The sequence below is a fragment of the Hyla sarda genome, chromosome 1 (assembly GCF_029499605.1).
Source record: "Hyla sarda isolate aHylSar1 chromosome 1, aHylSar1.hap1, whole genome shotgun sequence".
Taxonomy (NCBI): Eukaryota; Metazoa; Chordata; class Amphibia; order Anura; family Hylidae; genus Hyla; species Hyla sarda.
The window spans coordinates 620,350,188-620,374,568 of record NC_079189.1 but is presented as its reverse complement, the minus strand read 5'-3'; the positions used below and the strand labels follow the sequence as shown (position 1 = coordinate 620,374,568).

General features: G+C 41.4%; 1 protein-coding gene across 1 annotated transcript in view; it reads left to right on the top strand.

Annotated features, from left to right (window-relative positions):
- LOC130312620 (B-cell differentiation antigen CD72-like) overlaps window positions 1-15,586 on the top strand; it is a 49,771-nt gene extending 34,185 nt beyond the window's left edge. Inside the window, exons 8-10 of the mRNA XM_056552586.1 lie at window positions 2,630-2,775; window positions 3,441-3,535; window positions 14,889-15,586. Of these exons, the coding sequence (XP_056408561.1) occupies window positions 2,630-2,775; window positions 3,441-3,535; window positions 14,889-15,087 (440 nt within the window). The 3' untranslated portion in view covers window positions 15,088-15,586. The remainder of the gene's footprint in view (window positions 1-2,629; window positions 2,776-3,440; window positions 3,536-14,888) is intronic.
- The last annotated feature ends 8,795 nt before the right edge of the window (window positions 15,587-24,381 follow it).

Sequence of the window (24,381 nt, the reverse complement as noted above, 5' to 3'; positions counted from 1 at the left end):
TCTCTCGTTCCTCGGATGCCTCGGAAGTAGAGCTCTCTCCGCAACACATCATTCCTCCTGACTGCCTGATCTCCACTTCTCCAGCCTCCATCAGGCAAACTCCTCCAGGGAAGACCTTCGTCTCCCCACGCCAACGCCTCGGAATCCTCAAATGGGGTCACTCCTCCCATCTCGCAGGTCATGCGGGCATCAAGAAATCCGTGCAACTTATCTCTCGTTTCTATTGGTGGCCGACTCTGGAGACGGATGTTGTGGATTTTGTGCGAGCCTGCACTGTCTGTGCCCGGGATAAGACTCCTCGCCAGAAGCCCGCTGGTCTTCTTCATCCTCTGCCTGTTCCCGAACAGCCTTGGTCTCTGATTGGTATGGACTTTATTACTGACTTACCCTCATCCCGTGGCAACACTGTTGTTTGGGTGGTCGTTGATCGATTCTCCAAGATGGCACATTTCATCCCTCTTCCTGGTCTTCCTTCTGCGCCTCAGTTGGCAAAACAATTTTTTGTACACATTTTTCGTCTTCACGGGTTGCCCACGCAGATCGTCTCGGATAGAGGCGTCCAATTCGTGTCTAAATTCTGGAGGGCTCTCTGTAAACAACTCAAGATTAAATTAAACTTTTCTTCTGCTTATCATCCTCAATCCAATGGGCAAGTAGAAAGAATTAACCAGGTCCTGGGTGATTATTTACGGCATTTTGTTTCCTCCCGCCAGGATGACTGGGCAGATCTTCTACCATGGGCCGAATTCTCGTATAACTTCAGAGTCTCTGAATCTTCCTCCAAATCCCCATTTTTCGTGGTGTACGGCCGTCACCCTCTTCCCCCCCTCCCCACTCCCTTGCCCTCTGGTGTACCCGCTGTGGATGAAATATCTCGTGATCTTTCCACCATATGGAAAGAGACCCAAAATTCTCTCTTACAGGCTTCATCACGCATGAAGAAGTTTGCTGATAAGAAAAGAAGAGCTCCCCCCATTTTTTCTCCCGGAGACAAGGTATGGCTCTCCGCTAAATATGTCCGCTTCCGTGTTCCTAGCTACAAATTGGGACCACGCTATCTTGGTCCTTTCAAAATTCTGTGCCAGATTAATCATGTCTCTTATAAACTTCTTCTCCCTCCTTCTCTTCGTATTCCTAATGCCTTTCACGTTTCTCTTCTTAAACCACTCATCATCAACCGTTTCTCTCCTAAACTTGTCTCTCCCACTCCTGTCTCCGGTTCTTCAGACATCTTTCCCGTAAAGGAGATTCTGGCCTCCAAAAGGGTCAGAGGGAAAACCTTCTTTTTGGTTGACTGGGAGGGCTGTGGTCCTGAAGAGAGATCCTGGGAACCTGAGGACAATATCCTAGATAAAAATCTGGTCCTCAGGTTCTCAGGCTCCAAGAAGAGGGGGAGACCCAAGGGGGGGGGTACTGTTATGCCGAGCGCTCCGGGTTCCCGCTCCTCCCCGGAGCGCTCGCTACACTCTCGCTCCCGCAGCGCCCCGGTCGGATCCACTGACCGGGTGCGCTGCGATACCGCCTCCAGCCGGGATGCGATTCGCGATGCGGGTGGCGCCCGCTCGCGATGCGCACCCCGGCTCCCGTACCTGACTCGCTCTCCGTCGGTCCTGTCCCGGCGCGCGCGGCCCCGCTCCCTAGGGCGCGCGCGCGCCGGGTCTCTGCGATTTAAAGGGCCACTGCGCCGCTGATTGGCGCAGTGGTTCTAATCAGTGTGTTCACCTGTGCACTCCCTATGTATACCTCACTTCCCCTGCACTCCCTCGCCGGATCTTGTTGCCATTGTGCCAGTGAAAGCGTTCTCTTGTGTGTTCCTAGCCTGTGTTCCAGACCTCCTGCCGTTGCCCCTGACTACGATCCTTGCTGCCTGCCCCGACCTTCTGCTACGTCCGACCTTGCTTCTGTCTACTCCCTTGTACCGCGCCTATCTTCAGCAGTCAGAGAGGTTGAGCCGTTGCTAGTGGATACGACCTGGTCACTACCGCCGCAGCAAGACCATCCCGCTTTGCGGCGGGCTCTGGTGAATACCAGTAGTGACTTAGAACCGGTCCACTAGCACGGTCCACGCCAATCCCTCTCTGGCACAGAGGATCCACCTCCTGCCAGCCGGCATCGTGACACCCATATTGTGCTGCAGGACATGATCTTTGAGTAAATCTATTTTTGCTGTCAGTGGCTCAAGTCCCTGGTCACCTCCTTTGTCTTCTTTACTGCTTATAAAATTATTTAGGCAGGAGGTGTCTAGAGGGAGGTGTCTAGAGGGAGGAGTCTAGAGGGATCTACAGGGAGGGATCTACAGGGAGGAGTTTACAGGTAAGGGTCTACAGGGAGCGCTTTACAGGGAGGAGTCTACAGGGAGGAGTCTACAGGGAGGAGTCTACAGGGAGGAGTCTACAGGGAGGAGTCTACAGGGAGGGGTCTACAGGGAGGAGTCTACAGGGAGGAGTCTACAGGGAGGTGTCTACAGTGGTTTTTTATAGGTTCTGAATTAATGATCTCAGCTGTCATATTACACCACAGGGGCTTGTGCCCCCATATTGTGCTGCTGACAGGACTAGATGAAAACTCATGTACTCATGAAGTGACCCATCTCCTTATATCCGTTCTAATCACATTTCTTCTTTTTCAGGTCTCTGTGGGGAGAACTGGACTTGGTTTGACAGAAGATGTCTGTCATTCTCAAGCAAACCCATGATCTGGGATGACTGTAGAACATTCTGTGAAAGAGAGAAGTCGAACCTCCTGGTTGTAAAGAAAGAGGACACCAAACTTAAGGTGCAGCTCCGACCCTCAGGATGTACACACAGGACTGAACCTTCTAGATCAGTCATTTTATCCTCAGGAACAGTGAATTCCCATATAAATTAGAGAGATGTCTTTGGCCATGGAATGGATGAATCGGCCTTCACTGTGTGATACAAGGACGTGATGACTAAAAGGGTTCCTAGATGGCATGTGGACCTAGATCCTGAAGAATAAGGGGGCTACAAGCCCCTCTACCAGTATTACAGGTGACACATGGTTAATGGGAGCCCTATATTACATTTGGGCCCAAGATGTCCTCTTCAGTAGAGAGCAGTGCGGGTGTGGCCCCTGAACCTGTAATGATCCAAAGAGCAGAGGATCTGCAGGGCTTATATAGTCATGTGGGCCCCTCGAAGCTTCTTCACCACAGACCCTCATCCATACATGTAGCTGAACCGAACACCGAACATGGGGGGAGGAGATGATGGTGAAGGGGCTGCCCAATGTAATGATGGGCCCCTGAACTGGAAAACCATGAGAGGGCCCCGGGCTCCTGATAACACTGGGAATACTATCAGGTCCCCAGGATCAGACCACCAGTGATCACACATTCATAGATTTAGCAACATTGATACATTGTAACAAACTGCAGTGGAGAGAAAAATTAATTAAATTTTTTCTCCTCATTTTGTTAGGATTTCTTAAAAAAGAGAAATAAAGATTATTGGGTCGGTAAAGAAATGACAATATCCTGGACTCCGAGGTGGTACTGGCCTCCTGATTATGGGATGTGAGTATCTGGACACCATCTTGGTAAACTGAGTACATTGGCCCCTACAGGCTCTATAGAAGCAGCACGTGTCCTGTACAGCGCCCCCTCTAGTGCATTACAGGTCAGTACAGATAAGAATAACTCCGGTGATAAGCCCCCGGTGATCGTCCCTCGGTTACTGAACCTCACAGGGTGGATGTGATTCTAATATTTAGGAACAATGAACAACCTCATAGATTGTTCTCAATATCAGATCCTCCATACACAAGAGCAAATATGGTGGTGATGGTACTACAACTACTATCATCCCAGGGGATCAGTACAACCCCGGCACTATAACAATAATCCTGACACTATTACAATAATCCCGACACTATAACAATAATCCTGACACTATTACAGGAATCCTGACACTATTACAATAATCCCGACACTATTACAGTAATCCTGACACTATTACAATAATCCTGACACTATTACAGTAATCCTGACACTATTACAGTAATCCTGACACTATTACAATAATCCTGACACTATTACAATAATCCTGACACTATTACAATAATCCTGACACTATTACAATAATCCCGACACTATTACAATAATCCCGACACTATTACAATAATCCTGACACTATTACAGTAATCCTGACACTATTACAATAATCCCGACACTATTACAATAATCCCGACACTATTACAATAATCCTGACACTATTACAATAATCCTGACACTATAACAGTAATCCTGACACTATTACAATAATCCTGACACTATTACAATAATCCCGACACTATTACAATAATCCTGACACTATTACAATAATCATGACACTATTACAGTAATCCCAACACTATTACAATAATCCCGACACTATTACAATTATCCTGACACTATTACAATAATCTCGACACTATTACAGTAATCCCAACACTATTACAATAATCCCGACACTATTACAATAATCCTGACACAATTACAGTAATCCTGACACTATTACAGTAATCCTGACACTATTACAGTAATCCTGACACTATTACAATAATCCTGACACTATTACAGTAATCCTGACACTATTACAATAATCCTGACACTATTACAATAATCCTGACACTATTACAGTAATCCCGATACTATTACAGTAATCCCGACACTATTACAATAATCCTGACACTATTACAATAATCCCGACACTATTACAATAATCCCGACACTATTACAGTAATCCCGACACAATTACAATAATCCCGACACTACTACAATAATCCCGACACTACTACAATAATCCTGACACTATTACAATAATCCTGACACTATTACAATAATCCTGACACTATTACAATAATCCTGACACTATTACAGTGATCCTGACACTATTACAATAATCCCGACACTACTACAATAATCCCGACACTACTACAATAATCCCGACACTATTACAGTAATCCCGACACCATTACAATAATCCCCACACTATTACAGTAATCCTGACACTATTACAATAATCCTGACACTATTACAATAATCCTGACACTATTACAGTAATCCCGACACTATTACAATAATCCTGACACTATTACAGTAATTTGACACTATTACAATAATCCTGACACTATTACAGTAATCCTGACACTATTACAATAACCCTGACACTTTTACAGTGATCCTGACACTATTACAATAATCCTGACACTATTACAATAATCCTGACACTATTACAGTAATCTTGACACTATTACAATAATCCTGACACTATTACAATAATCCTGACACTATTACAATAATCCTGACACTATTACAATAATCCTGACACTATTACAGTAATCCTGACACTATTACAGTGATCCTGACACTATTACAATGATCCTGACACTATTACAATAATCCTGACACTATTACAATAATCCTGACACTATTACAATAACCCTGACACTATTACAATAATCCCGACACAAATACAATAATCCCGACACTATTACAGTAATCCTGACACTATTACAGTAATCCTGACACTATTACAGTAATCCTGACACTATTACAATAATCCCGACACTATTAAAGTAATCCCAACACTATTACAATAATCCTGACACTATTACAGTAATCCTTACACTATTACAATAATCCTGACACTATTACAATAATCCTGACACTATTACAGTAATCCTGACACTATTACAATAATCCTGACACTATTACAGTAATCCTGACACAGCAAAGCAGAGTTGACACAGCTCACCCTTATGCCCTCGCCACGGCACGGATAGGACCGGACCCCAGTCCAGCAATTGCAGGAGAAATGAAGAGAAAGTCCAGCGTGGCAATTCAAGCAATACTTGGTACTTTATTTAGCAATCAGCCAACATGGAAGACAGGTGACGCGTTTCGGCCACAATACGTAGCCTTAGGCTACGTATTGTGGCCGAAACGCGTCACCTGTCTTCCATGTTGGCTGATTGCTAAATAAAGTACCAAGTATTGCTTGAATTGCCACGCTGGACTTTCTCTTCATTTCTCCAGTAATCCTGACACTATTACAATAATCCTGACACTATTACAATTATTTTATAATAAATGACAATCTCCATAAAAGGTTCTATCAGGACCGAATGATAGGAAAGGGACAACGGCCCCTCGGGCTCCACAGATATGCCCATTATTTAGGCTTTGTGCATGGAGCACTACTATAACAGTATTGTGTAGGTGTTGTATGATGATATCACATAGACTCCTTATAACAGTATTGTGTAGGTGTTGTATGATATCACATAGGCTCCTTATAGCAGTATTGTGTAGGTGTTGTATGATGATATCACACAGGCTCCTTATAGCAGTATTGTGTAGGTGTTGTATGATGATATCACATAGACTCCTTATAGCAGTATTGTGTAGGTGTTGTATGATGATATCACATAGACTCCTTATAGCAGTATTGTGTAGGTGTTGTATGATATCACATAGGCTCCTTATAGCAGTATTGTGTAGGTGTTGTATGATATCACATAGGCTCCTTATAGCAGTATTGTGTAGGTGTTGTATGATGATATCACATAGACTCCTTATAGCAGTATTGTGTAGGTGTTGTATGATATCACATAGGCTCCTTATAGCAGTATTGTGAACGAGTTGTATGATATCACAGACTCCTTATAGCAGTATTGTGTAGGTGTTGTATAATGATATCACATAGACTCCTTATACCAGTATTGTGTAGGTGTTGTATGATATCACATAGGCTCCTTATAGCAGTATTGTGTAGGTGTTGTATGATGATATCACATAGGCTCCTTATAGCAGTATTGTGAACGTGTTGTATGATATCACATAGGCTCCTTATAGCAGTATTGTGTAGGTGTTGTATGGTATCACATAGGCTCCTTATAGCAGTATTGTGTAGGTGTTGTATGATGATATCACATAGGATCCTCATAGCAGTATTGTGTAGGTGTTGTATGATATCACTTAGGTTCCTTATAGCAGTATTGTGTAGCAGTTGTATGATGATATCACACATTCTCCTTATAGCAGTATTGTGTAGGTGTTGTATGATATCACATAGGCTCTTTATAGCAGTATTGTGTAGGTGTTGTATGATGATATCACATACGCTCCTTATAGCAATATTGTGTAGGTGTTGTATGATATCACATAGACTCCTTAGAGCAGTATTGTGTAGGTGTTGTATAATGATATCACATAGACTCCTTAGAGCAGTATTGTGTGGGTGTTGTATGATATCACATAGGCTCCTTATAGCAGTATTGTGTAGGTGTTGTATGATGATATCACATAGGCTCCTTATAGCAGTATTGTGTAGGTGTTGTATGATATCACATAGGCTCCTTATAGCAGTATTGTGTAGGTGTTGTATGGTATCACATAGACTCCCTAAAGCAGTATTGTGTAGGTGTTGTATGATGATATCACATAGACTCCTTATAGCAGTATTGTGTAAGTGTTGTATGGTGATATCACATAGGCTCCTTATAGCAGTATTGTGAACGAGTTGTATGATATCACAGACTCCTTATAGCAGTATTGTGTAGGTGTTGTATAATGATATCACATAGACTCCTTATAGCAGTATTGTGTAGGCGTTGTATGATATCACATAGACTCCTTATAGGTGTTGTATGATGATATCACAGACATCTTATAGCAGTATTGTGTAGGTGTTGTTTGATATCACATAGACTCCTTAGAGCAGTATTGTGTAGGTGTTGTATAATGATATCACATAGACTCCTTAGAGCAGTATTGTGTAGGTGTTGTATGATATCACATAGACTCCTTATAGCATTATTGTGTAGGTGTTGTATGATTATATCACATAGGCTCCTTATAGCAGTAATGTATACGTGTTGTATGATAGCACGTAGGCTCCTTATAGCAGTATTGTGTAGGTGTATGATGATATCACATAGGCTCCTTATAGCAGTATTGTGTAGGTGTTGTATGATATCACAGACTCCTTATAGCAGTATTGTGTAGGTGTTGTATGATGATATCACATAGGCTCCTTATAGCAGTAATGTATACGTGTTGTATGATATCACGTAGGCTCCTTATAGCAGTATTGTGTAGGTGTTGTATGATGATATCACATAGGCTCCTTATAGCAGTATTGTGTAGGTGTTGTATGATGATATCACATAGACTCCTTATAACAGTATTGTGTAGGTGTTGTATGGTATCACATAGACTTCTTATAGCAGTATTTTGTAGGTGTTGTATGATGATATCGCATAGACTCCTTATAGCAGTATTGTGCAGGTGTTGTATGATATCACATAGGCTCCTTATAGCAGTAATGTGTACGTGTTGTATGATATCAAAGACTCCTTATAGCAGTATTGTGTAGGTGTTGTATGATGATATCATATAGACTCCTTATAGCAGTATTGTGTAGGTGTTGTATGATATCACATAGACTCCTTATAGCAGTATTGTGTAGGTGTTGTATGATGATATCACACAGGCTCCTTATAGCAGTAATGTATACGTGTTGTATGATATCACGTAGGCTCCTTATAGCAGTATTGTGTAGGTGTTGTATGATGATATCACATTGGCTCCTTATAGCAGTATTGTGTAGGTGTTGTATGATATCACAGGCTCTTTATAGCAGTATTGTGTAGGTGTTGTATGGTATCACATAGACTCCTTATAGCAGTATTGTGTAGGTGTTGTATGATGATATCACATAGGCTTCTTATAGCAGTAATGTATATGTGTTGTATGATATCACGTAGGCTCCTTACAGCAGTATTGTGTAGGTGTTGTATGATGATATCACATAGACTCCTTATAGCAGTATTGTGTAGGTGTTGTATGATGATATCACATAGACTCCTTATAGCAGTATTGTGTAGGTGTTGTATGGTATCACATAGACTCCTTATAGCAGTATTTTGTAGGTGTTGTATGATGATATTACATAGACTCCTTATAGCAGTATTTTGTAGGTGTTGTATGATGATATCACATAGACTCCTTATAGCAGTATTGTGTAGGTGTTGTATGATATCACATAGACTCCTTATAGCAGTAATGTGTACGTGTTGTATGATATCACAGACTCCTTATAGCAGTATTGTGTAGGTGTTGTATAATGATATCATATAGACTCCTTATAGCAGTATTGTGTAGGTGTTGTATGATATCACATAGGCTCCTTATAGTAGTATTGTGTAGGTGTTGTATGATGATATCACATAGGCTTCTTATAACAGTAATGTGTACGTGTTGTATGATATCACATAGGCTCCTTATAATACAACACCTACACAATACTTCTATAAGGAGCCTATGTGATATCACCATACAACACTTACACAGTAATCCTGACACTATTACAATAATCCCGACACTATTAAAGTAATCCCAACACTATTACAATAATCCTGACACTATTACAGTAATCCTTACACTATTACAATAATCCTGACACTATTACAATAATCCTGACAGTATTACAATAATCCTGACACTATTACAGTAATCCTGACACTATTACAATAATCCTGACACTATTACAGTAATCCTGACACAGCAAAGCAGAGTTGACACAGCTCACCCTTATGCCCTCGCCACGGCACGGATAGGACCGGACCCCAGTCCAGCAATTGCAGGAGAAATGAAGAGAAAGTCCAGCGTGGCAATTCAAGCAATACTTGGTACTTTATTTAGCAATCAGCCAACATGGAAGACAGGTGACGCGTTTCGGCCACAATACGTAGCCTTAGGCTTAGGCTACGTATTGTGGCCGAAACGCGTCACCTGTCTTCCATGTTGGCTGATTGCTAAATAAAGTACCAAGTATTGCTTGAATTGCCACGCTGGACTTTCTCTTCATTTCTCCAGTAATCCTGACACTATTACAATAATCCTGATACTATTACAATTATTTTATAATAAATGACAATCTCCATAAAAGGTTCTATCAGGACCGAATGATAGGAAAGGGACAACGGCCCCTCGGGCTCCACAGATATGCCCATTATTTAGGCTTTGTGCATGGAGCACTACTATAACAGTATTGTGTAGGTGTTGTATGATGATATCACATAGACTCCTTAGAGCAGTATTGTGTAGGTGTTGTATGATGATATCACACAGGCTCCTTATAGCAGTATTGTGTAGGTGTTGTATGATATCACATAGGCTCCTTATAGCAGTATTGTGTAGGTGTTGTATGATATCACATAGGCTCCTTATACCAGTATTGTGTAGGTGTTGTATGATGATATCACATAGGCTCCTTATACCAGTATTGTGTAGGTGTTGTATGATGATATCACATAGACTCCTTATAGCAGTATTGTGTAGGTGTTGTATGATATCACATAGGCTCCTTATAGCAGTATTGTGTAGGTGTTGTATGATGATATCACATAGGCTCCTTATAGCAGTATTGTGTAGGTGTTGTATGATGGTATCACATAGACTCCTTATAGCAGTATTGTGTAGGTGTTGTATGATGATATCACACAGGCTCCTTATAGCAGTATTGTGTAGGTGTTGTATGATATCACATAGGCTCCTTATAGCAGTATTGTGTAGGTGTTGTATGATATCACATAGGCTCCTTATACCAGTATTGTGTAGGTGTTGTATGATGATATCACATAGGCTCCTTATACCAGTATTGTGTAGGTGTTGTATGATGATATCACATAGACTCCTTATAGCAGTATTGTGTAGGTGTTGTATGATATCACATAGGCTCCTTATAGCAGTATTGTGTAGGTGTTGTATGATATCACATAGGCCCCTTATAGCAGTATTGTGTAGGTGTTGTTCGATGACATCACATAGGCTCCTTATAGCAGTATTGTGAACGTGTTGTATGATATCACATAGGCTCCTTATAGCAGTATTGTGTAGGTGTTGTATGGTATCACATAGGCTCCTTATAGCAGTATTGTGTAGGTGTTGTATGATGATATCACATAGGATCCTCATAGCAGTATTGTGTGGGTGTTGTATGATATCACTTAGGTTCCTTATAGCAGTATTGTGTAGGTGTTGTATGATGATATCACATAGGTTCCTTATAGCAGTATTGTGTAGCAGTTGTATGATGATATCACACATTCTCCTTATAGCAGTATTGTGTAGGTGTTGTATGATATCACATAGGCTCTTTATAGCAGTATTGTGTAGGTGTTGTATGATGATATCACATACGCTCCTTATAGCAATATTGTGTAGGTGTTGTATGATATCACATAGACTCCTTAGAGCAGTATTGTGTAGGTGTTGTATGATATCACGTAGGCTCCTTATAGCAGTATTGTGTAGGTGTTGTATAATGATATCACATAGACTCCTTAGAGCAGTATTGTGTGGGTGTTGTATGATATCACATAGGCTCCTTATAGCAGTATTGTGTAGGTGTTGTATGATGATATCACATAGGCTCCTTATAGCAGTATTGTGTAGGTGTTGTATGATATCACATAGGCTCCTTATAGCAGTATTGTGTAGGTGTTGTATGGTATCACATAGACTCCCTATAGCAGTATTGTGTAGGTGTTGTATGATGATATCACATAGACTCCTTATAGCAGTATTGTGTAGGTGTTGTATGATTATATCACATAGGCTCCTTATAGCAGTAATGTATACGTGTTGTATGATATCACAGACTCCTTATAGCAGTATTGTGTAGGTGTTGTATAATGATATCACATAGACTCCTTATAGCAGTATTGTGTAGGCGTTGTATGATATCACATAGACTCCTTATAGCAGTATTGTGTAGGTGTTGTATGATGATATCACAGACATCTTATAGCAGTATTGTGTAGGTGTTGTTTGATATCACATAGACTCCTTAGAGCAGTATTGTGTAGGTGTTGTATAATGATATCACATAGACTCCTTAGAGCAGTATTGTGTAGGTGTTGTATGATATCACATAGACTCCTTATAGCAGTATTGTGTAGGTGTTGTATGATGATATCATATAGACTCCTTATAGCAGTATTGTGTAGGTGTTGTATGATAGCACGTAGGCTCCTTATAGCAGTATTGTGTAGGTGTATGATGATATCACACAGGCTCCTTATAGCAGTAATGTATACGTGTTGTATGATATCACGTAGGCTCCTTATAGCAGTATTGTGTAGGTGTTGTATGATGATATCACATTGGCTCCTTATAGCAGTATTGTGTAGGTGTTGTATGATATCACAGGCTCCTTATAGCAGTATTGTGTAGGTGTTGTATGGTATCACATAGACTCCTTATAGCAGTATTGTGTAGGTGTTGTATGATGATATCACATAGGCTTCTTATAGCAGTAATGTATATGTGTTGTATGATATCACGTAGGCTCCTTACAGCAGTATTGTGTAGGTGTTGTATGATGATATCACATAGACTCCTTATAGCAGTATTGTGTAGGTGTTGTATGATGATATCACATAGACTCCTTATAGCAGTATTGTGTAGGTGTTGTATGGTATCACATAGACTCCTTATAGCAGTATTTTGTAGGTGTTGTATGATGATATTACATAGACTCCTTATAGCAGTATTTTGTAGGTGTTGTATGATGATATCACATAGACTCCTTATAGCAGTATTGTGTAGGTGTTGTATGATATCACATAGGCTCCTTATAGCAGTATTGTGTAGGTGTTGTATGATGATATTACATACGCTCCTTATAGCAGTATTGTGTACGTGTTGTATGATATCACAGACTCCTTATAGCAGTATTGTGTAGGTGTTGTATGATATCACATAGGCTCCTTATAGTAGTATTGTGTAGGTGTTGTATGATGATATCACATAGGCTTCTTATAACAGTAATGTGTACGTGTTGTATGATATCACATAGGCTCCTTATAATACAACTCCTACACAATACTTCGATAAGGAGCCTATGTGATATCACCATACAACACTTACACAGTACTGCTGTAAGGAGTCTATGTGATATCATCATACAACACCTACATAATACTGCTATAAGGAGTCTATGTGATATCATCATACAACACCTACACAATACTGCTATAAGGAGCCCATGTGATATCATCATACAACACCTACACAATACTGCTGTAAGGAGTCTATGTGATATCATCATACAACACCTACATAATACTGCTATAAGGAGCCTATGTGATATCATCATACAACACCTACACAATACTACTATAAAGGAGCCTATGTGATATCATCATACAACACCCACACAATACTGCTATAAAGAGTCTGTGTGATATCATCATGCAACACCTACACAATACTGCTACAAGGAGCGTATGTGATGTCATCATACAACACCTACACAATACTGCTCTAAGGAGTCTATGTGATATCATCATACAACACTTACACAATACTGCTGTAAGGAGCCTATGTGATATCATACAACACCTACACAATACTGCTATAAGGGGCCTATGTGATATCATCATACAACACCTACACAATACTGCTATAAGGAGTCTGTGTGAAATCATACAACACCTACACAATACTGCTATAAGGAGTCTGTGATATAATACAACACCTACACAATACTGCTATAAGGAGTCTGTGATATAATACAACACCTACACAATACTGCGATATCACAGACTCCTTATAGCAGTATTGTGTAGGTGTTGTATGATAACACACAGACTCATTATAGCAGTATTGTGTAGGAGTTGTATAATATCACATACACTCCTTACAGCAGTATTGTGTAGGTGTTGTATGATGATATCACATAGACATCTTATATCAGTATTGTGTAGGTGTTGTATGATATCACATAGGCTCCTTATAGCAGTATTGTGTAGGAGTTGTATAATATCACATAAGCTCCTTATAGCAGTATTGTGTAGGTGTTGTATGATGATATCACATAGACATCTTATAGCAGTATTGTGTAGGTGTTGTATGATATCACATAGGCATATTATAGCATTATTGTGTAGGTGTTGTATGATGATATCACATAGACTCCCTATAGCAGTATTGTGTAGGTGTTGTATGATGATATCACATAGACTCCTTAAAGCAGTATTGTGTAGGTGTTGTATGATGATATCACATAGACTCCTTATAGCAGTATTGTGTAGGTGTTGTATGATGATATCACATAGGCTCCTTATAGCAGTATTGTGTAGGTGTTGTATGGTATCACATAGGCTCCTTATAGTAATATTGTGTAGGTGTTGTATGATGATATCACATAGACTCCTTATAGCAGTATTGTTTAGGTGTTGCATGATGATATCACATAGACTCCTTATAGTAGTATTGTGTAGGTGTTGTATAATGATATCACATAGACTCCTTATAGCAGTATTGTGTAGGTGTTGTATGATATCACATAGGCTCCTTATAGCAGTATTGTGTAGGTGTTGTATGATGATATCACATAGACATCTTATAGCAGTATTGTGTAGGTGTTGTATGATGATATCACATAGGCTCCTTATAGCAGTATTGTGTAGGTGTTGTATGATGATATCACATAGGCTCCTTATAGCAGTATTGTGTAGGTGTTGTATGATGATATCACATAGGCTCCTTATAGCAGTATTGTGTAGGTGTTGTATGATGATATCACATAGACTCCTTATAGCAGTATTGTGTAGGTGTTGTATGATATCACATAGGCTCCTTATAGCAGTATTGTGTAGGTGTTGTATGATGATATCACATAGGCTCCTTATAGCAATATTGTGTAGGTGTTGTATGATGATATCACATAGGCTCCTTATAGCAATATTGTGTAGGTGTGGTATTACATTGTCACACAGACATCTTATAGCAGTATAGTGATTTTTACAAGTATTATGTTGCCTATATATGCTCTATTTCATTAACCCCTTGTGCTTGTCTATGTTTATAATTACAGACCAAGTGTTTGGTATTGTGGTAAAGTCAATGCTGGAGTTCAAGGCACAGAGTTCTGCTCCAAGTCCAATTATTGTGCCTGCGAGCAAAATCTCGTCCATGTGGAAGGTTTATCAGAATCTTCTCCAGAATCTTCCAAAATGGTTTTATGGGAAAATAAATATAAATGTCCTCCGCAGAATCAGGTGACTCCACTATAATATCCGGCCGATGCTTCTCTATAAACCATTTATAAGTTTTACCGTATGTAAATATTTGTGTTCCTTTCTGCTGATTGGTGTAGAGCGATCACATGGCCTCATGGAGAGGAATGAAAGGTTGATCCCGTGACCCCTCTTTGCTTATGTGCTCTATTTGAATATTGGGGCTGTGGGCGCAAAATATAGAGGTTAATGCTGGAACTTGGCCCTTTTATTATAGTCGGGAGTTAGTGGGCACTTTGCCCCCAGCCACCGGGTCAGTTCACAATATACAAAAAAATTCTAAATAAACCACTGCACCCGTATATATTTTTATCAAGTAGACACCTGGCACATTGGCATTATACCGGCCGGCTCCTAATACTCCATCATAACATTTTAAAACAAATAACATGAAAAACAAAACAAATATTGCTTCTTGACTATTTGGCTAAAATGAAGTATAGTATCTATTCTTATCAGTTTAAAGGGGTGCCTTTAACTTGTGCCAAAAAGTTAAGCAGATTTGTAAATTACTTCTATTTAAAAATCTTAACCCTTCCAGTACTTATCAGCTGCTGCATGCTCCACAGCAAGTTGTGTAGTACTTTCCAGTCTGACCACAGTGCTCTCTGCTAACACCTCTGTCCATATCAGTAATTGCCCAGCGTAGGAGCAAATCCCCATAGCAAACATCTTCTACTCTGGACAGTTCCTGACATGGACAGAGGTGTCAGTAGAGAGCACAGTTTTCAGATAGAAAAGAACTACACAACTTCCTGTGGAGCATACAGCAGCTGATAAGAACTGGAAGGGTTAAGATTTTTAAATAGAAACAATTTACAAATCTACTTAACTTTGTGGCACCAGTTGATATGAAATTTTTTTTTTTCAATGGAGTACCCCTTTAATATCTGATATACTGTATCCCCTATATAGCAACTATATATTAAATGAATATATATGCATTGACCTGATATGGCAGTATCTTTGGGGGGGGGGGGGGGAAGACATAAAAAATAAAAACATGTGACATATCAAAAATTAAATCAAACACAAATGGCATAAAAAGCTAATTACATCTAAAACAAATGGCAACAAGACAAATAACATCAAAAATAAAAACAAATGACATCACTTTTCCACAGTCACATGACACGCTAAGAAAAGAGTGCGGGAACTTTTAGACCATCCCCAGTATGTGGTTGTGGTGAGGAGGATCTACGCAATGCAGTGGGTGGGCGGAAATATTGTAGAAAAGTCTATTGATAAAGTGATTTATTGTAGAAGAACTTTTAATACCTGTTGAAACTAAATAATATAATTTAAATTTAAAATTTACTTTAAAATGTATTTAAATCTGAACAATGGGGTAATTACTTTTTCTACATGTTAAAACTACATAATGTAATTTCATTTCAATTAAAATTTTACTTTAAAATGTATTTAAATCTAAACAATGTGGTAATTACTTTTCCTACATGTTGAAACCAAATCATTTTAAATTAAAAATTAACTTTAAAATGTATTTAAATCTGAAAATTGTGGTAATTAATTTTCCTACATGTTGAAACTAAATAATGTAATTTCATTTAAATTTAATATTTACCTTAAAATGTATTTAGATCTGAACAATTGGCTAATTACTTTTCCTACATTTTGAAAATAAATAATGTAATTTAAATTAAAAATTTACTTTAAAATATATTTAAATCTAAACAATGTGGTATTTACTTTTCCTACATGTTGAAACCAAATCATTTTAAATTAAATTTACTTTAAAATGTATTTAAATCTGAAAATTGTGGAAATTAATTTTCCTACATGTTGAAACTAAATAATGTAATTTACATTTAAAATTTACTTTAAAATGTATTTACATCTGAACAATGGGGTAATTACTTTTTCTACATGTTAAAACTACATAATGTAACTAAAATTAAAAATTTACCTTAAAATTAATTTAAATCTCAACAATGTGGTAATTACTACCAAAGGAAGAGAAATATGAGAAATCAGCCTCCGAGATGAGAACCAAGTTCTTATTAGAACCTTTAATGTCTGAAAACAAAATAGTTCACATGTAGTCAGGACCGACCCCTGTATAAAGATGCCTCTATAGAGTCTGTTAATACTTTATGCCAAATTTTCTATTTTTAATGAGGAGTTTCCTGTTTCTTTTCTTGAGTTACTGTTTAAAAATAAAGATTTTATTAACCATTGAAATGATTTGTGATACTTGTGAGACAGAGAAGAATACGCTGTATATTCATTGTAATTGTCTTTCAGAAATAACCAGCAAAATAATAAAAATTTATAAATAAATTTTAAAAATTGACAAGACTTTTATGTATATCTCCTAAACAACAATGTATAAAAACAAACAAAAACAAATGTGAGTCTTTAGCAGCACAACAGTCGGCAAAGCCATATTCTGTCTCCCCTTCTGTTTCTGCCCTCAATAACTACCGGACAGGGACGGCTCCACCTATAAGCAAAATAGGCAGATTGCCTAGAGCGCAATCTTGATGGGGGCGCCGTTCTGCCCTCCGCAAGAAAGTTATTTCTCCAGGTCCTGACAGCTGCTAATCTGTCACCCCGGTAGTAAAAGGATTACATGAGGAGGAGGTTTGTTACAGTGTGTCACCCCAGTAGTATGGAGATTAACAAACCTCCTCCTCATGTAATCTCCTTACTACTGGGGTGACACACTGTAACAAACCTCCTCCTCATGTAATCTCCTTACTACTGGGGTGACACACTGTAACAAACCTTCTTCTCATGTAATCTCCTTACTACTGGGGTGATACACTGTAACAATCCCCCTCCTCATGTAATCTCCTTACTACTGGGGTGACACACTGTAACAAACCTCCTCCTTCTCGTGTAATCTCCTTACTACTGGGTGACACACTGTAACAAACCTCCTCCTCATATAATCTCCATACTACTGGGGTGACACACTGTAACAATCCTCCTCCTCGTGTAATCCTTTTACTACTGGGGTGACACACTGTAACAAACCTCCTCCTCATGTAATCCTTTTACTAATGGGGTGACACACTGTAACAAACCTCCTCCTCATGTACAGTGTGTCACCCCAGTAGTAAGGAGATAACACGAGGAGGTTTGTTACAGTGTGTCACCCCAGTAGTAAGGAGATTACACGAGGAGGAGGTTTGTTACAGTGTGTCACTCCAGTAGTAAGGAGATTACATGAGGAGGTTTGTTACTGTGTGTCACCCCAGTAGTAAGGAGATTACATGAGGAGGAGGTTTGTTACAGTGTGTCACCGCAGTAGTAAGGAGATTACATGAGGAGGAGGTTGGTTACAGTGTGTCATCCCAGTAGTAAGGAGATTACATGAGGAGGAGGATTGTTACAGTGTGTCACCCCAGTAGTAAGGAGATTACATGAGGAGGAGGTTTGTTACAGTGTGTCACCCCAGTAGTAAGGAGATTACATGAGGGGAAGGTTTGTTACAGTGTGTCACCCCAGTAGTAAGGAGTTCCCTGGGACAGGGAGAGGTCAACTTTAGTTGGTTTAGTCAGGCTATATCCAGCGGTGAGGTAACCTGCCCAGCCGCAGTCTCCTGCTCTCATACCTCATGGGGGTCGGCCTTAAAAGGGTACTCTGCCACTAGACATCTTTTCTCCTATACAAATGATAAGGGATAAGATGTCTGATCGTGGGTGTCCTGCTGGGAGCAAACTTTGCCCCGTGCCGGATCACTGGTGATGCGGGGCGGAGGCTCATGACGTCATGGTCACACCCCACTCATGATTTCACAGCCACGCCCCTCAATGCAAGTCTATGGGAGGGGGCGAAATGGCTGGCACACACCCTCCCATAGACTTGCATTGAGGGGTTGTGACCGTGACATCACAAGCCTCTGGCTCTGCACCCGACGCTCTAAACGAATGCCGGTTGAAGCAGAAAGATCCAAGGGGTCCCCAGCGGCGGAAACGCTCGATCAGACATCTTATCCCCTATCCTTTGGATAGGGGATAAGATGTCTGGGGGTGAAGTACCCCTTTAAGTCTTGTCCATCTGTTCCAAATCAGCTGAACTTTTTCTTTCTCACAAAGCGCTCTAGGGATAATAGCAAAGGTCTGACGGGCCCCTCAGCAAATTGGATCAGGGCGTGGGCAATTCTCAGGGCCACATCCTTCCCCAGAAAAGACTCACATTCAGGGCCTCTCTGCCTGATGCTCTCAAGTAAGTGGCGTCCAAGCCCACACCCAATGAAATGTAGGTGAGGGAGAGGGACCTTTCCAATTTCCATGGAATGGCCTTAATGAGGACCCTGGCAGTAAGAGGTAAGTACTACAAGTCCCATAATGTATGTACATACGCACACACTTTTTACTTTAGTTTAGTCTTTGCTGCCCTCTACAGATGATATTATAGAAGACAGGTATAGAGTTTACATTGCCCCAAAGGTTTATAATACAGAAAGTTCGAGAAAAGGAGGAGCTAGAAAAATCAGTTTAATATACATACCCAGCTGTGCTGGAGGACTAGTTGGAAATGAAGCTGTGGGGGAACCACAAGGCCCAGCCTACCGGAGGTACAATAACCACACATGATGTATCCTGTGGTATAGGAATCCAGACATTAATAATTCGGGTTCAGTGCGGTCGGCCAGGATAGCGAATTCACCAGAATAAAGAAGCTCAAACAACATATTGGGATCCAGCAAGTCCGGTTCTCCCACCAGGTTCAGGAAGAATCTCTCTTTATACCTATGAAAGTGATGGTTTACAAAGCCACTCCCACATAAACCCGGCAGAGCAACGCCCATACATACAGTATAAAGCCACGCCCATACATACAGTACAAAGCCACGTCCATACATACAGTACAAAGCCACGCCCATACATACAGTACAAAGCCACGCCCATACATATATTACAAAACCACGCCCGTACATACAGTACAAAGCCACGCCCATACATATATTACAAAGCCACGCCCATACATACATTACAAAACTACACCCGTCATACATTACAAAGCCATGCCCATACATATATTATAAAGCCCCACCCATACATGCAGTACAAAGCCACGGCCATACATACAGTACAAAGCCACACCCATGCATACATTACAAAGCCACACCCATACATACATTACAAAACCACACCTGTCATACATTACAAAGCCACGCCCATACATACATTACAAAGCCATGCCCATACATACAGTACAGCCACACCCATATATTATGTACACAGCCACTCCCATACATACAGTACAAAGCCACACCCATACATACAGTACACAGCCACGCCCATACATACAGTACACAGCCACGCCCATACATACATTACAAAGCCACACCCATACATAAAGTACAAAGCCACACCCATACATACAGTACACAGCCACGCCCATACATACATTACAAAGCCACACCCATACATACATTACAAAGCCACACCCATACATACATTACAAAGCCACGCCCATACATACATTACAAAGCCACACCCATGCATACATTACAAAGCCACACCCATACATACAGTACACAGCCACGTCCATACATACAGTACAAAGCCACGCCCATACATACATTACAAAGCCACACCCATACATACATTACAAGGCCACACCCATACATACATTACAAAGCCACACCCATACATACATTACAAAGCCACACCCATGCATACATTACAAAGCCACACCCATCCATACAGTACACAGCCACGCCCATACATACAGTACAAAGCCACGCCCATACATACAGTACAAAGCCACGCCCATACATACATTACAAAGCCACGCCCATACATACAGTACAAAGCCACGCCCATACATACATTACAAAGCCACACCCATACATACAGTACACAGCCACGCCCATACATACATTACAAAGCCACGCCCATATATTATGCACACAGCCGCACTCAGCAGACATGACACCTCCATGTGCATGAATGGTGCCCGGTATACAGGACATGAATCTCCATCATATCGCACAATATGAATCCGCCACAAACACAATGGCCCCGATCTACTAATGTAAACCCCAAAGGTTTTGTCTGCGCCAGAAAAACCCGACCAACTCTCCCTTTTACTGAGAAAACCCAGAAAGGGGCGTGTCTGTTGGGGAAAGGGGCGTGTCTGTTGGGGGAAAGGGGCGTGTCTGTTGGGGAAAGGGGCGTGTTCCCAAAATTTTCACAAAAACCCAACATATTTACTAGGGTTTCCAGAGAAAATGTGGTGGATTTCAGCTGAGGAAAAACCCGACAAAAAAGGAAAATGTAGGAAACCTTAGTAAATATGGTGGGAAATAAATTGTAGGGAATTAAAACCCACAAAGAAAACTACACAACAGTATATCTCTATAACACCTGCAGGAGCCGATCCCCACCCTTCACTCTACTGCTTATACTACACCTTCTGGGGCCCATTATACCTCATGTCCATAGCACCCCCACAATACCGCTCCCTGCACCCCCACAATACCGCTCCCTGCACCCCCACAATACCGCTCCCTGCACCCCCACAATACCTCTCCCTGCACCCCCACAATACCTCTCCCTGCACCCCACATTACCTCTCCCTGCACCCCCACAATACCTCTCCCTGCACCCCCACAATACCTCTCCCTGCACCCCCACAATACCGCTCCCTGCACCCCCACAATACCGCTCCCTGCACCCCCACAATACCTCTCCCTGCATCCCCACAATACCTTTCCCTGCACCCCCACAATACCTCTCCCTGCACCCCCACATTACCTCTCCCTGCACCCCCACAATACCTCTCCCTGCAACCCCACAATACCGCTCCCTGCACCCCACAATACCGCTCCCTGCACCCCCACAATACCTCTCCCTGCACCCCCACAATACCTCTCCCTGCACCCCCACAATACATCTCCCTGCACCCCCACAATACATCTGCCTGCACCCCCACAATACCTCTCCCTGAACCCCCACAATACCTCTCCCTGCACCCCCACAATACATCTCCCTGCACCCCCACAATACATCTGCCTGCACCCCCACAATACCTCTCCCTGAACCCCCACAATACCTCTCCCTGCACCCCCACAATACATCTCCCTGCACCCCCACAATACATCTGCCTGCACCCCCACAATACCTCTCCCTGCACCTCTACAATACCTCTCCCTGCACCCCCACAATACATCTGCCTGCACCCCCACAATACCTCTCCCTGCACCCCCACAATACCTCTCCCTGCACCCCCACAATACCTCTCTCTGCACCTCTACAATACCTCTCCCTGCACCCCCACAATACCTCTTAATTTCTACCAGTGACCATCTACAACTATTACAGAGGGGATTTTGGGCACCCCAGGTAAAAGTTTGTATTAATGTGCATAAAGAAGCCAAGGAAAGATGGAAAAATCTCCAAAAGGCATCAAATTACTGTCAGGCCCAAGGCCTGATTATTAAATTCCTATGTGTGTATTATAAAATATATCTGTGTATAAACTAAGACATGGGTGAGGGGTTATTCAGGCTTTCTTTTGTGTATTGCGTTTTATTGGGGGGGTCTGTGTGTTTACATCTCCTTTGAAGTCATGCACTCTGGTCCCATTATATAATCAACCAGATAAGAGGGCCAGGAAGAGAGAAGACCCCCTGGTGGGATCAGAGGGGAGGGGGGAATGGAGTCCCTCTAAAAAAGCAGATATATAATATTTAACAATGCTAGACTCTGTGAGTTCAATGCTGTGGAACAAGCTGACAAGACCATCCTAAGAACAGCTGGAACCTCACTCTCTCTCATGGACTGCTAATATCATCGTGCTGTAAGATCTTCATTTTTGCTTTCTGAACTTGTCTTGCTAAACTCAAATATATTGTTATACTTGTATGTCATTTGTTTCTGTATTTTTATATATTTAGCACTGTGATACCTTTTATCAGATTGAATGTTTAATTAATCAGCTCTGGTCTTTGATCTCTAAATATATGAGCTCACCTTTCTCAAGGCAGCTCGGGTGAAACACGTTTATCTAAGGGTTAATTTGGTGACTTGCTGGGACTAGTAGTGTATACCCAGAGGTCTGGCGGCTTTAACCCTTGCACCATTACACTCTCTCTAGCGTCTTAGCTGGACCGATAGGGTGTGATCGTGACAACTGGTGGCAGCATTGGGATATATTTAGAGATTTTTAGTGCTTGCTGGATTTTACCTGTAGGGAAATCTTAGCACTAAAAAGAAATTGCAGACATCTTCTTGTGTGTAAATTCCAAAGACAGAGCTCAGTGCTGGTTTAAAAGACATACAAAAAGAGTGCAAGACAGTTCTGTCCTCCCCATCTACTGTTTTACCTCCTCTGTCTCATCTCGGAAATATGGAGGCATATCGCAAGCAGTCCAAACATGCACTGGAGCTAATGTGCCAAGAAAAGGACATCCCTACTGCAGGGAAGAACAAGGAACAACTTATTGTTGATCTTGTGGAGTATGATGCCCGTGCAGAAGAGCTGAGTGACATGAGGCAAAGTCCTGCAGCTGGAACTGCCATACAAGGACTGATATCTCCTGGGGAATACAACATTGCTCCCCATCAGGACAGTACTCCACATGAGGCCTTGGACTCTTATATGCGGACTGCCTTACAACACCTTGCCGTGCCATCTGAGAAACCTTGGCGTTGGTGTGCGGGCTCTGATGTGTCCTTTATATAAGGATACACTGACGAATGTCTCAATTTTAACATCAGTGTTGAGGGATTAGCCAATGTCACTGTATACATCTACCACAGTAGTGTACCTATATTCCTGTATTGTTCTAATTGTTACACATCCACATCGTCTATCTGGTGTAGGATTCTATTGTGGCACTTGTAGTCCGCTGCAGGCATCCTCCATTGTATACATTTTTATGCTGGGGATCGCCCCTAGCAACGGACTACAAGGGCAGGATCTGCTCCCCCAGTGTATGCACAACTGCATTTGGGGTTGAGCACCTCCAGCCATTTGAGACCACGTTTTTTGTTGTTGTTTTAAAATTTATACGTGGAGGTGTGTAAACTCCATATGTTAATGCGCCTTGAACATTTTCCAGGCAGCATTAGGGTTGCACCTGTGAGGCCATGTACCTATATCAGCCAACTTGGGTGGGGCTTGTAGCCTCTCTCCCTCCTCCCATTGTATGTGTGATCAGTCACGCTGGAGGGAACTGGGAGGAGGCTGCATGTCGGCCTAGTGCTGCTGTAATTGCTCACTGGCCCCTGGTTTTTGCTTTATACGCACAGGTAGGTTTAGCGTTAGGTCCCGTGCCATCTGAGAAACCTTGGCGTTGGTGTGCGGGCT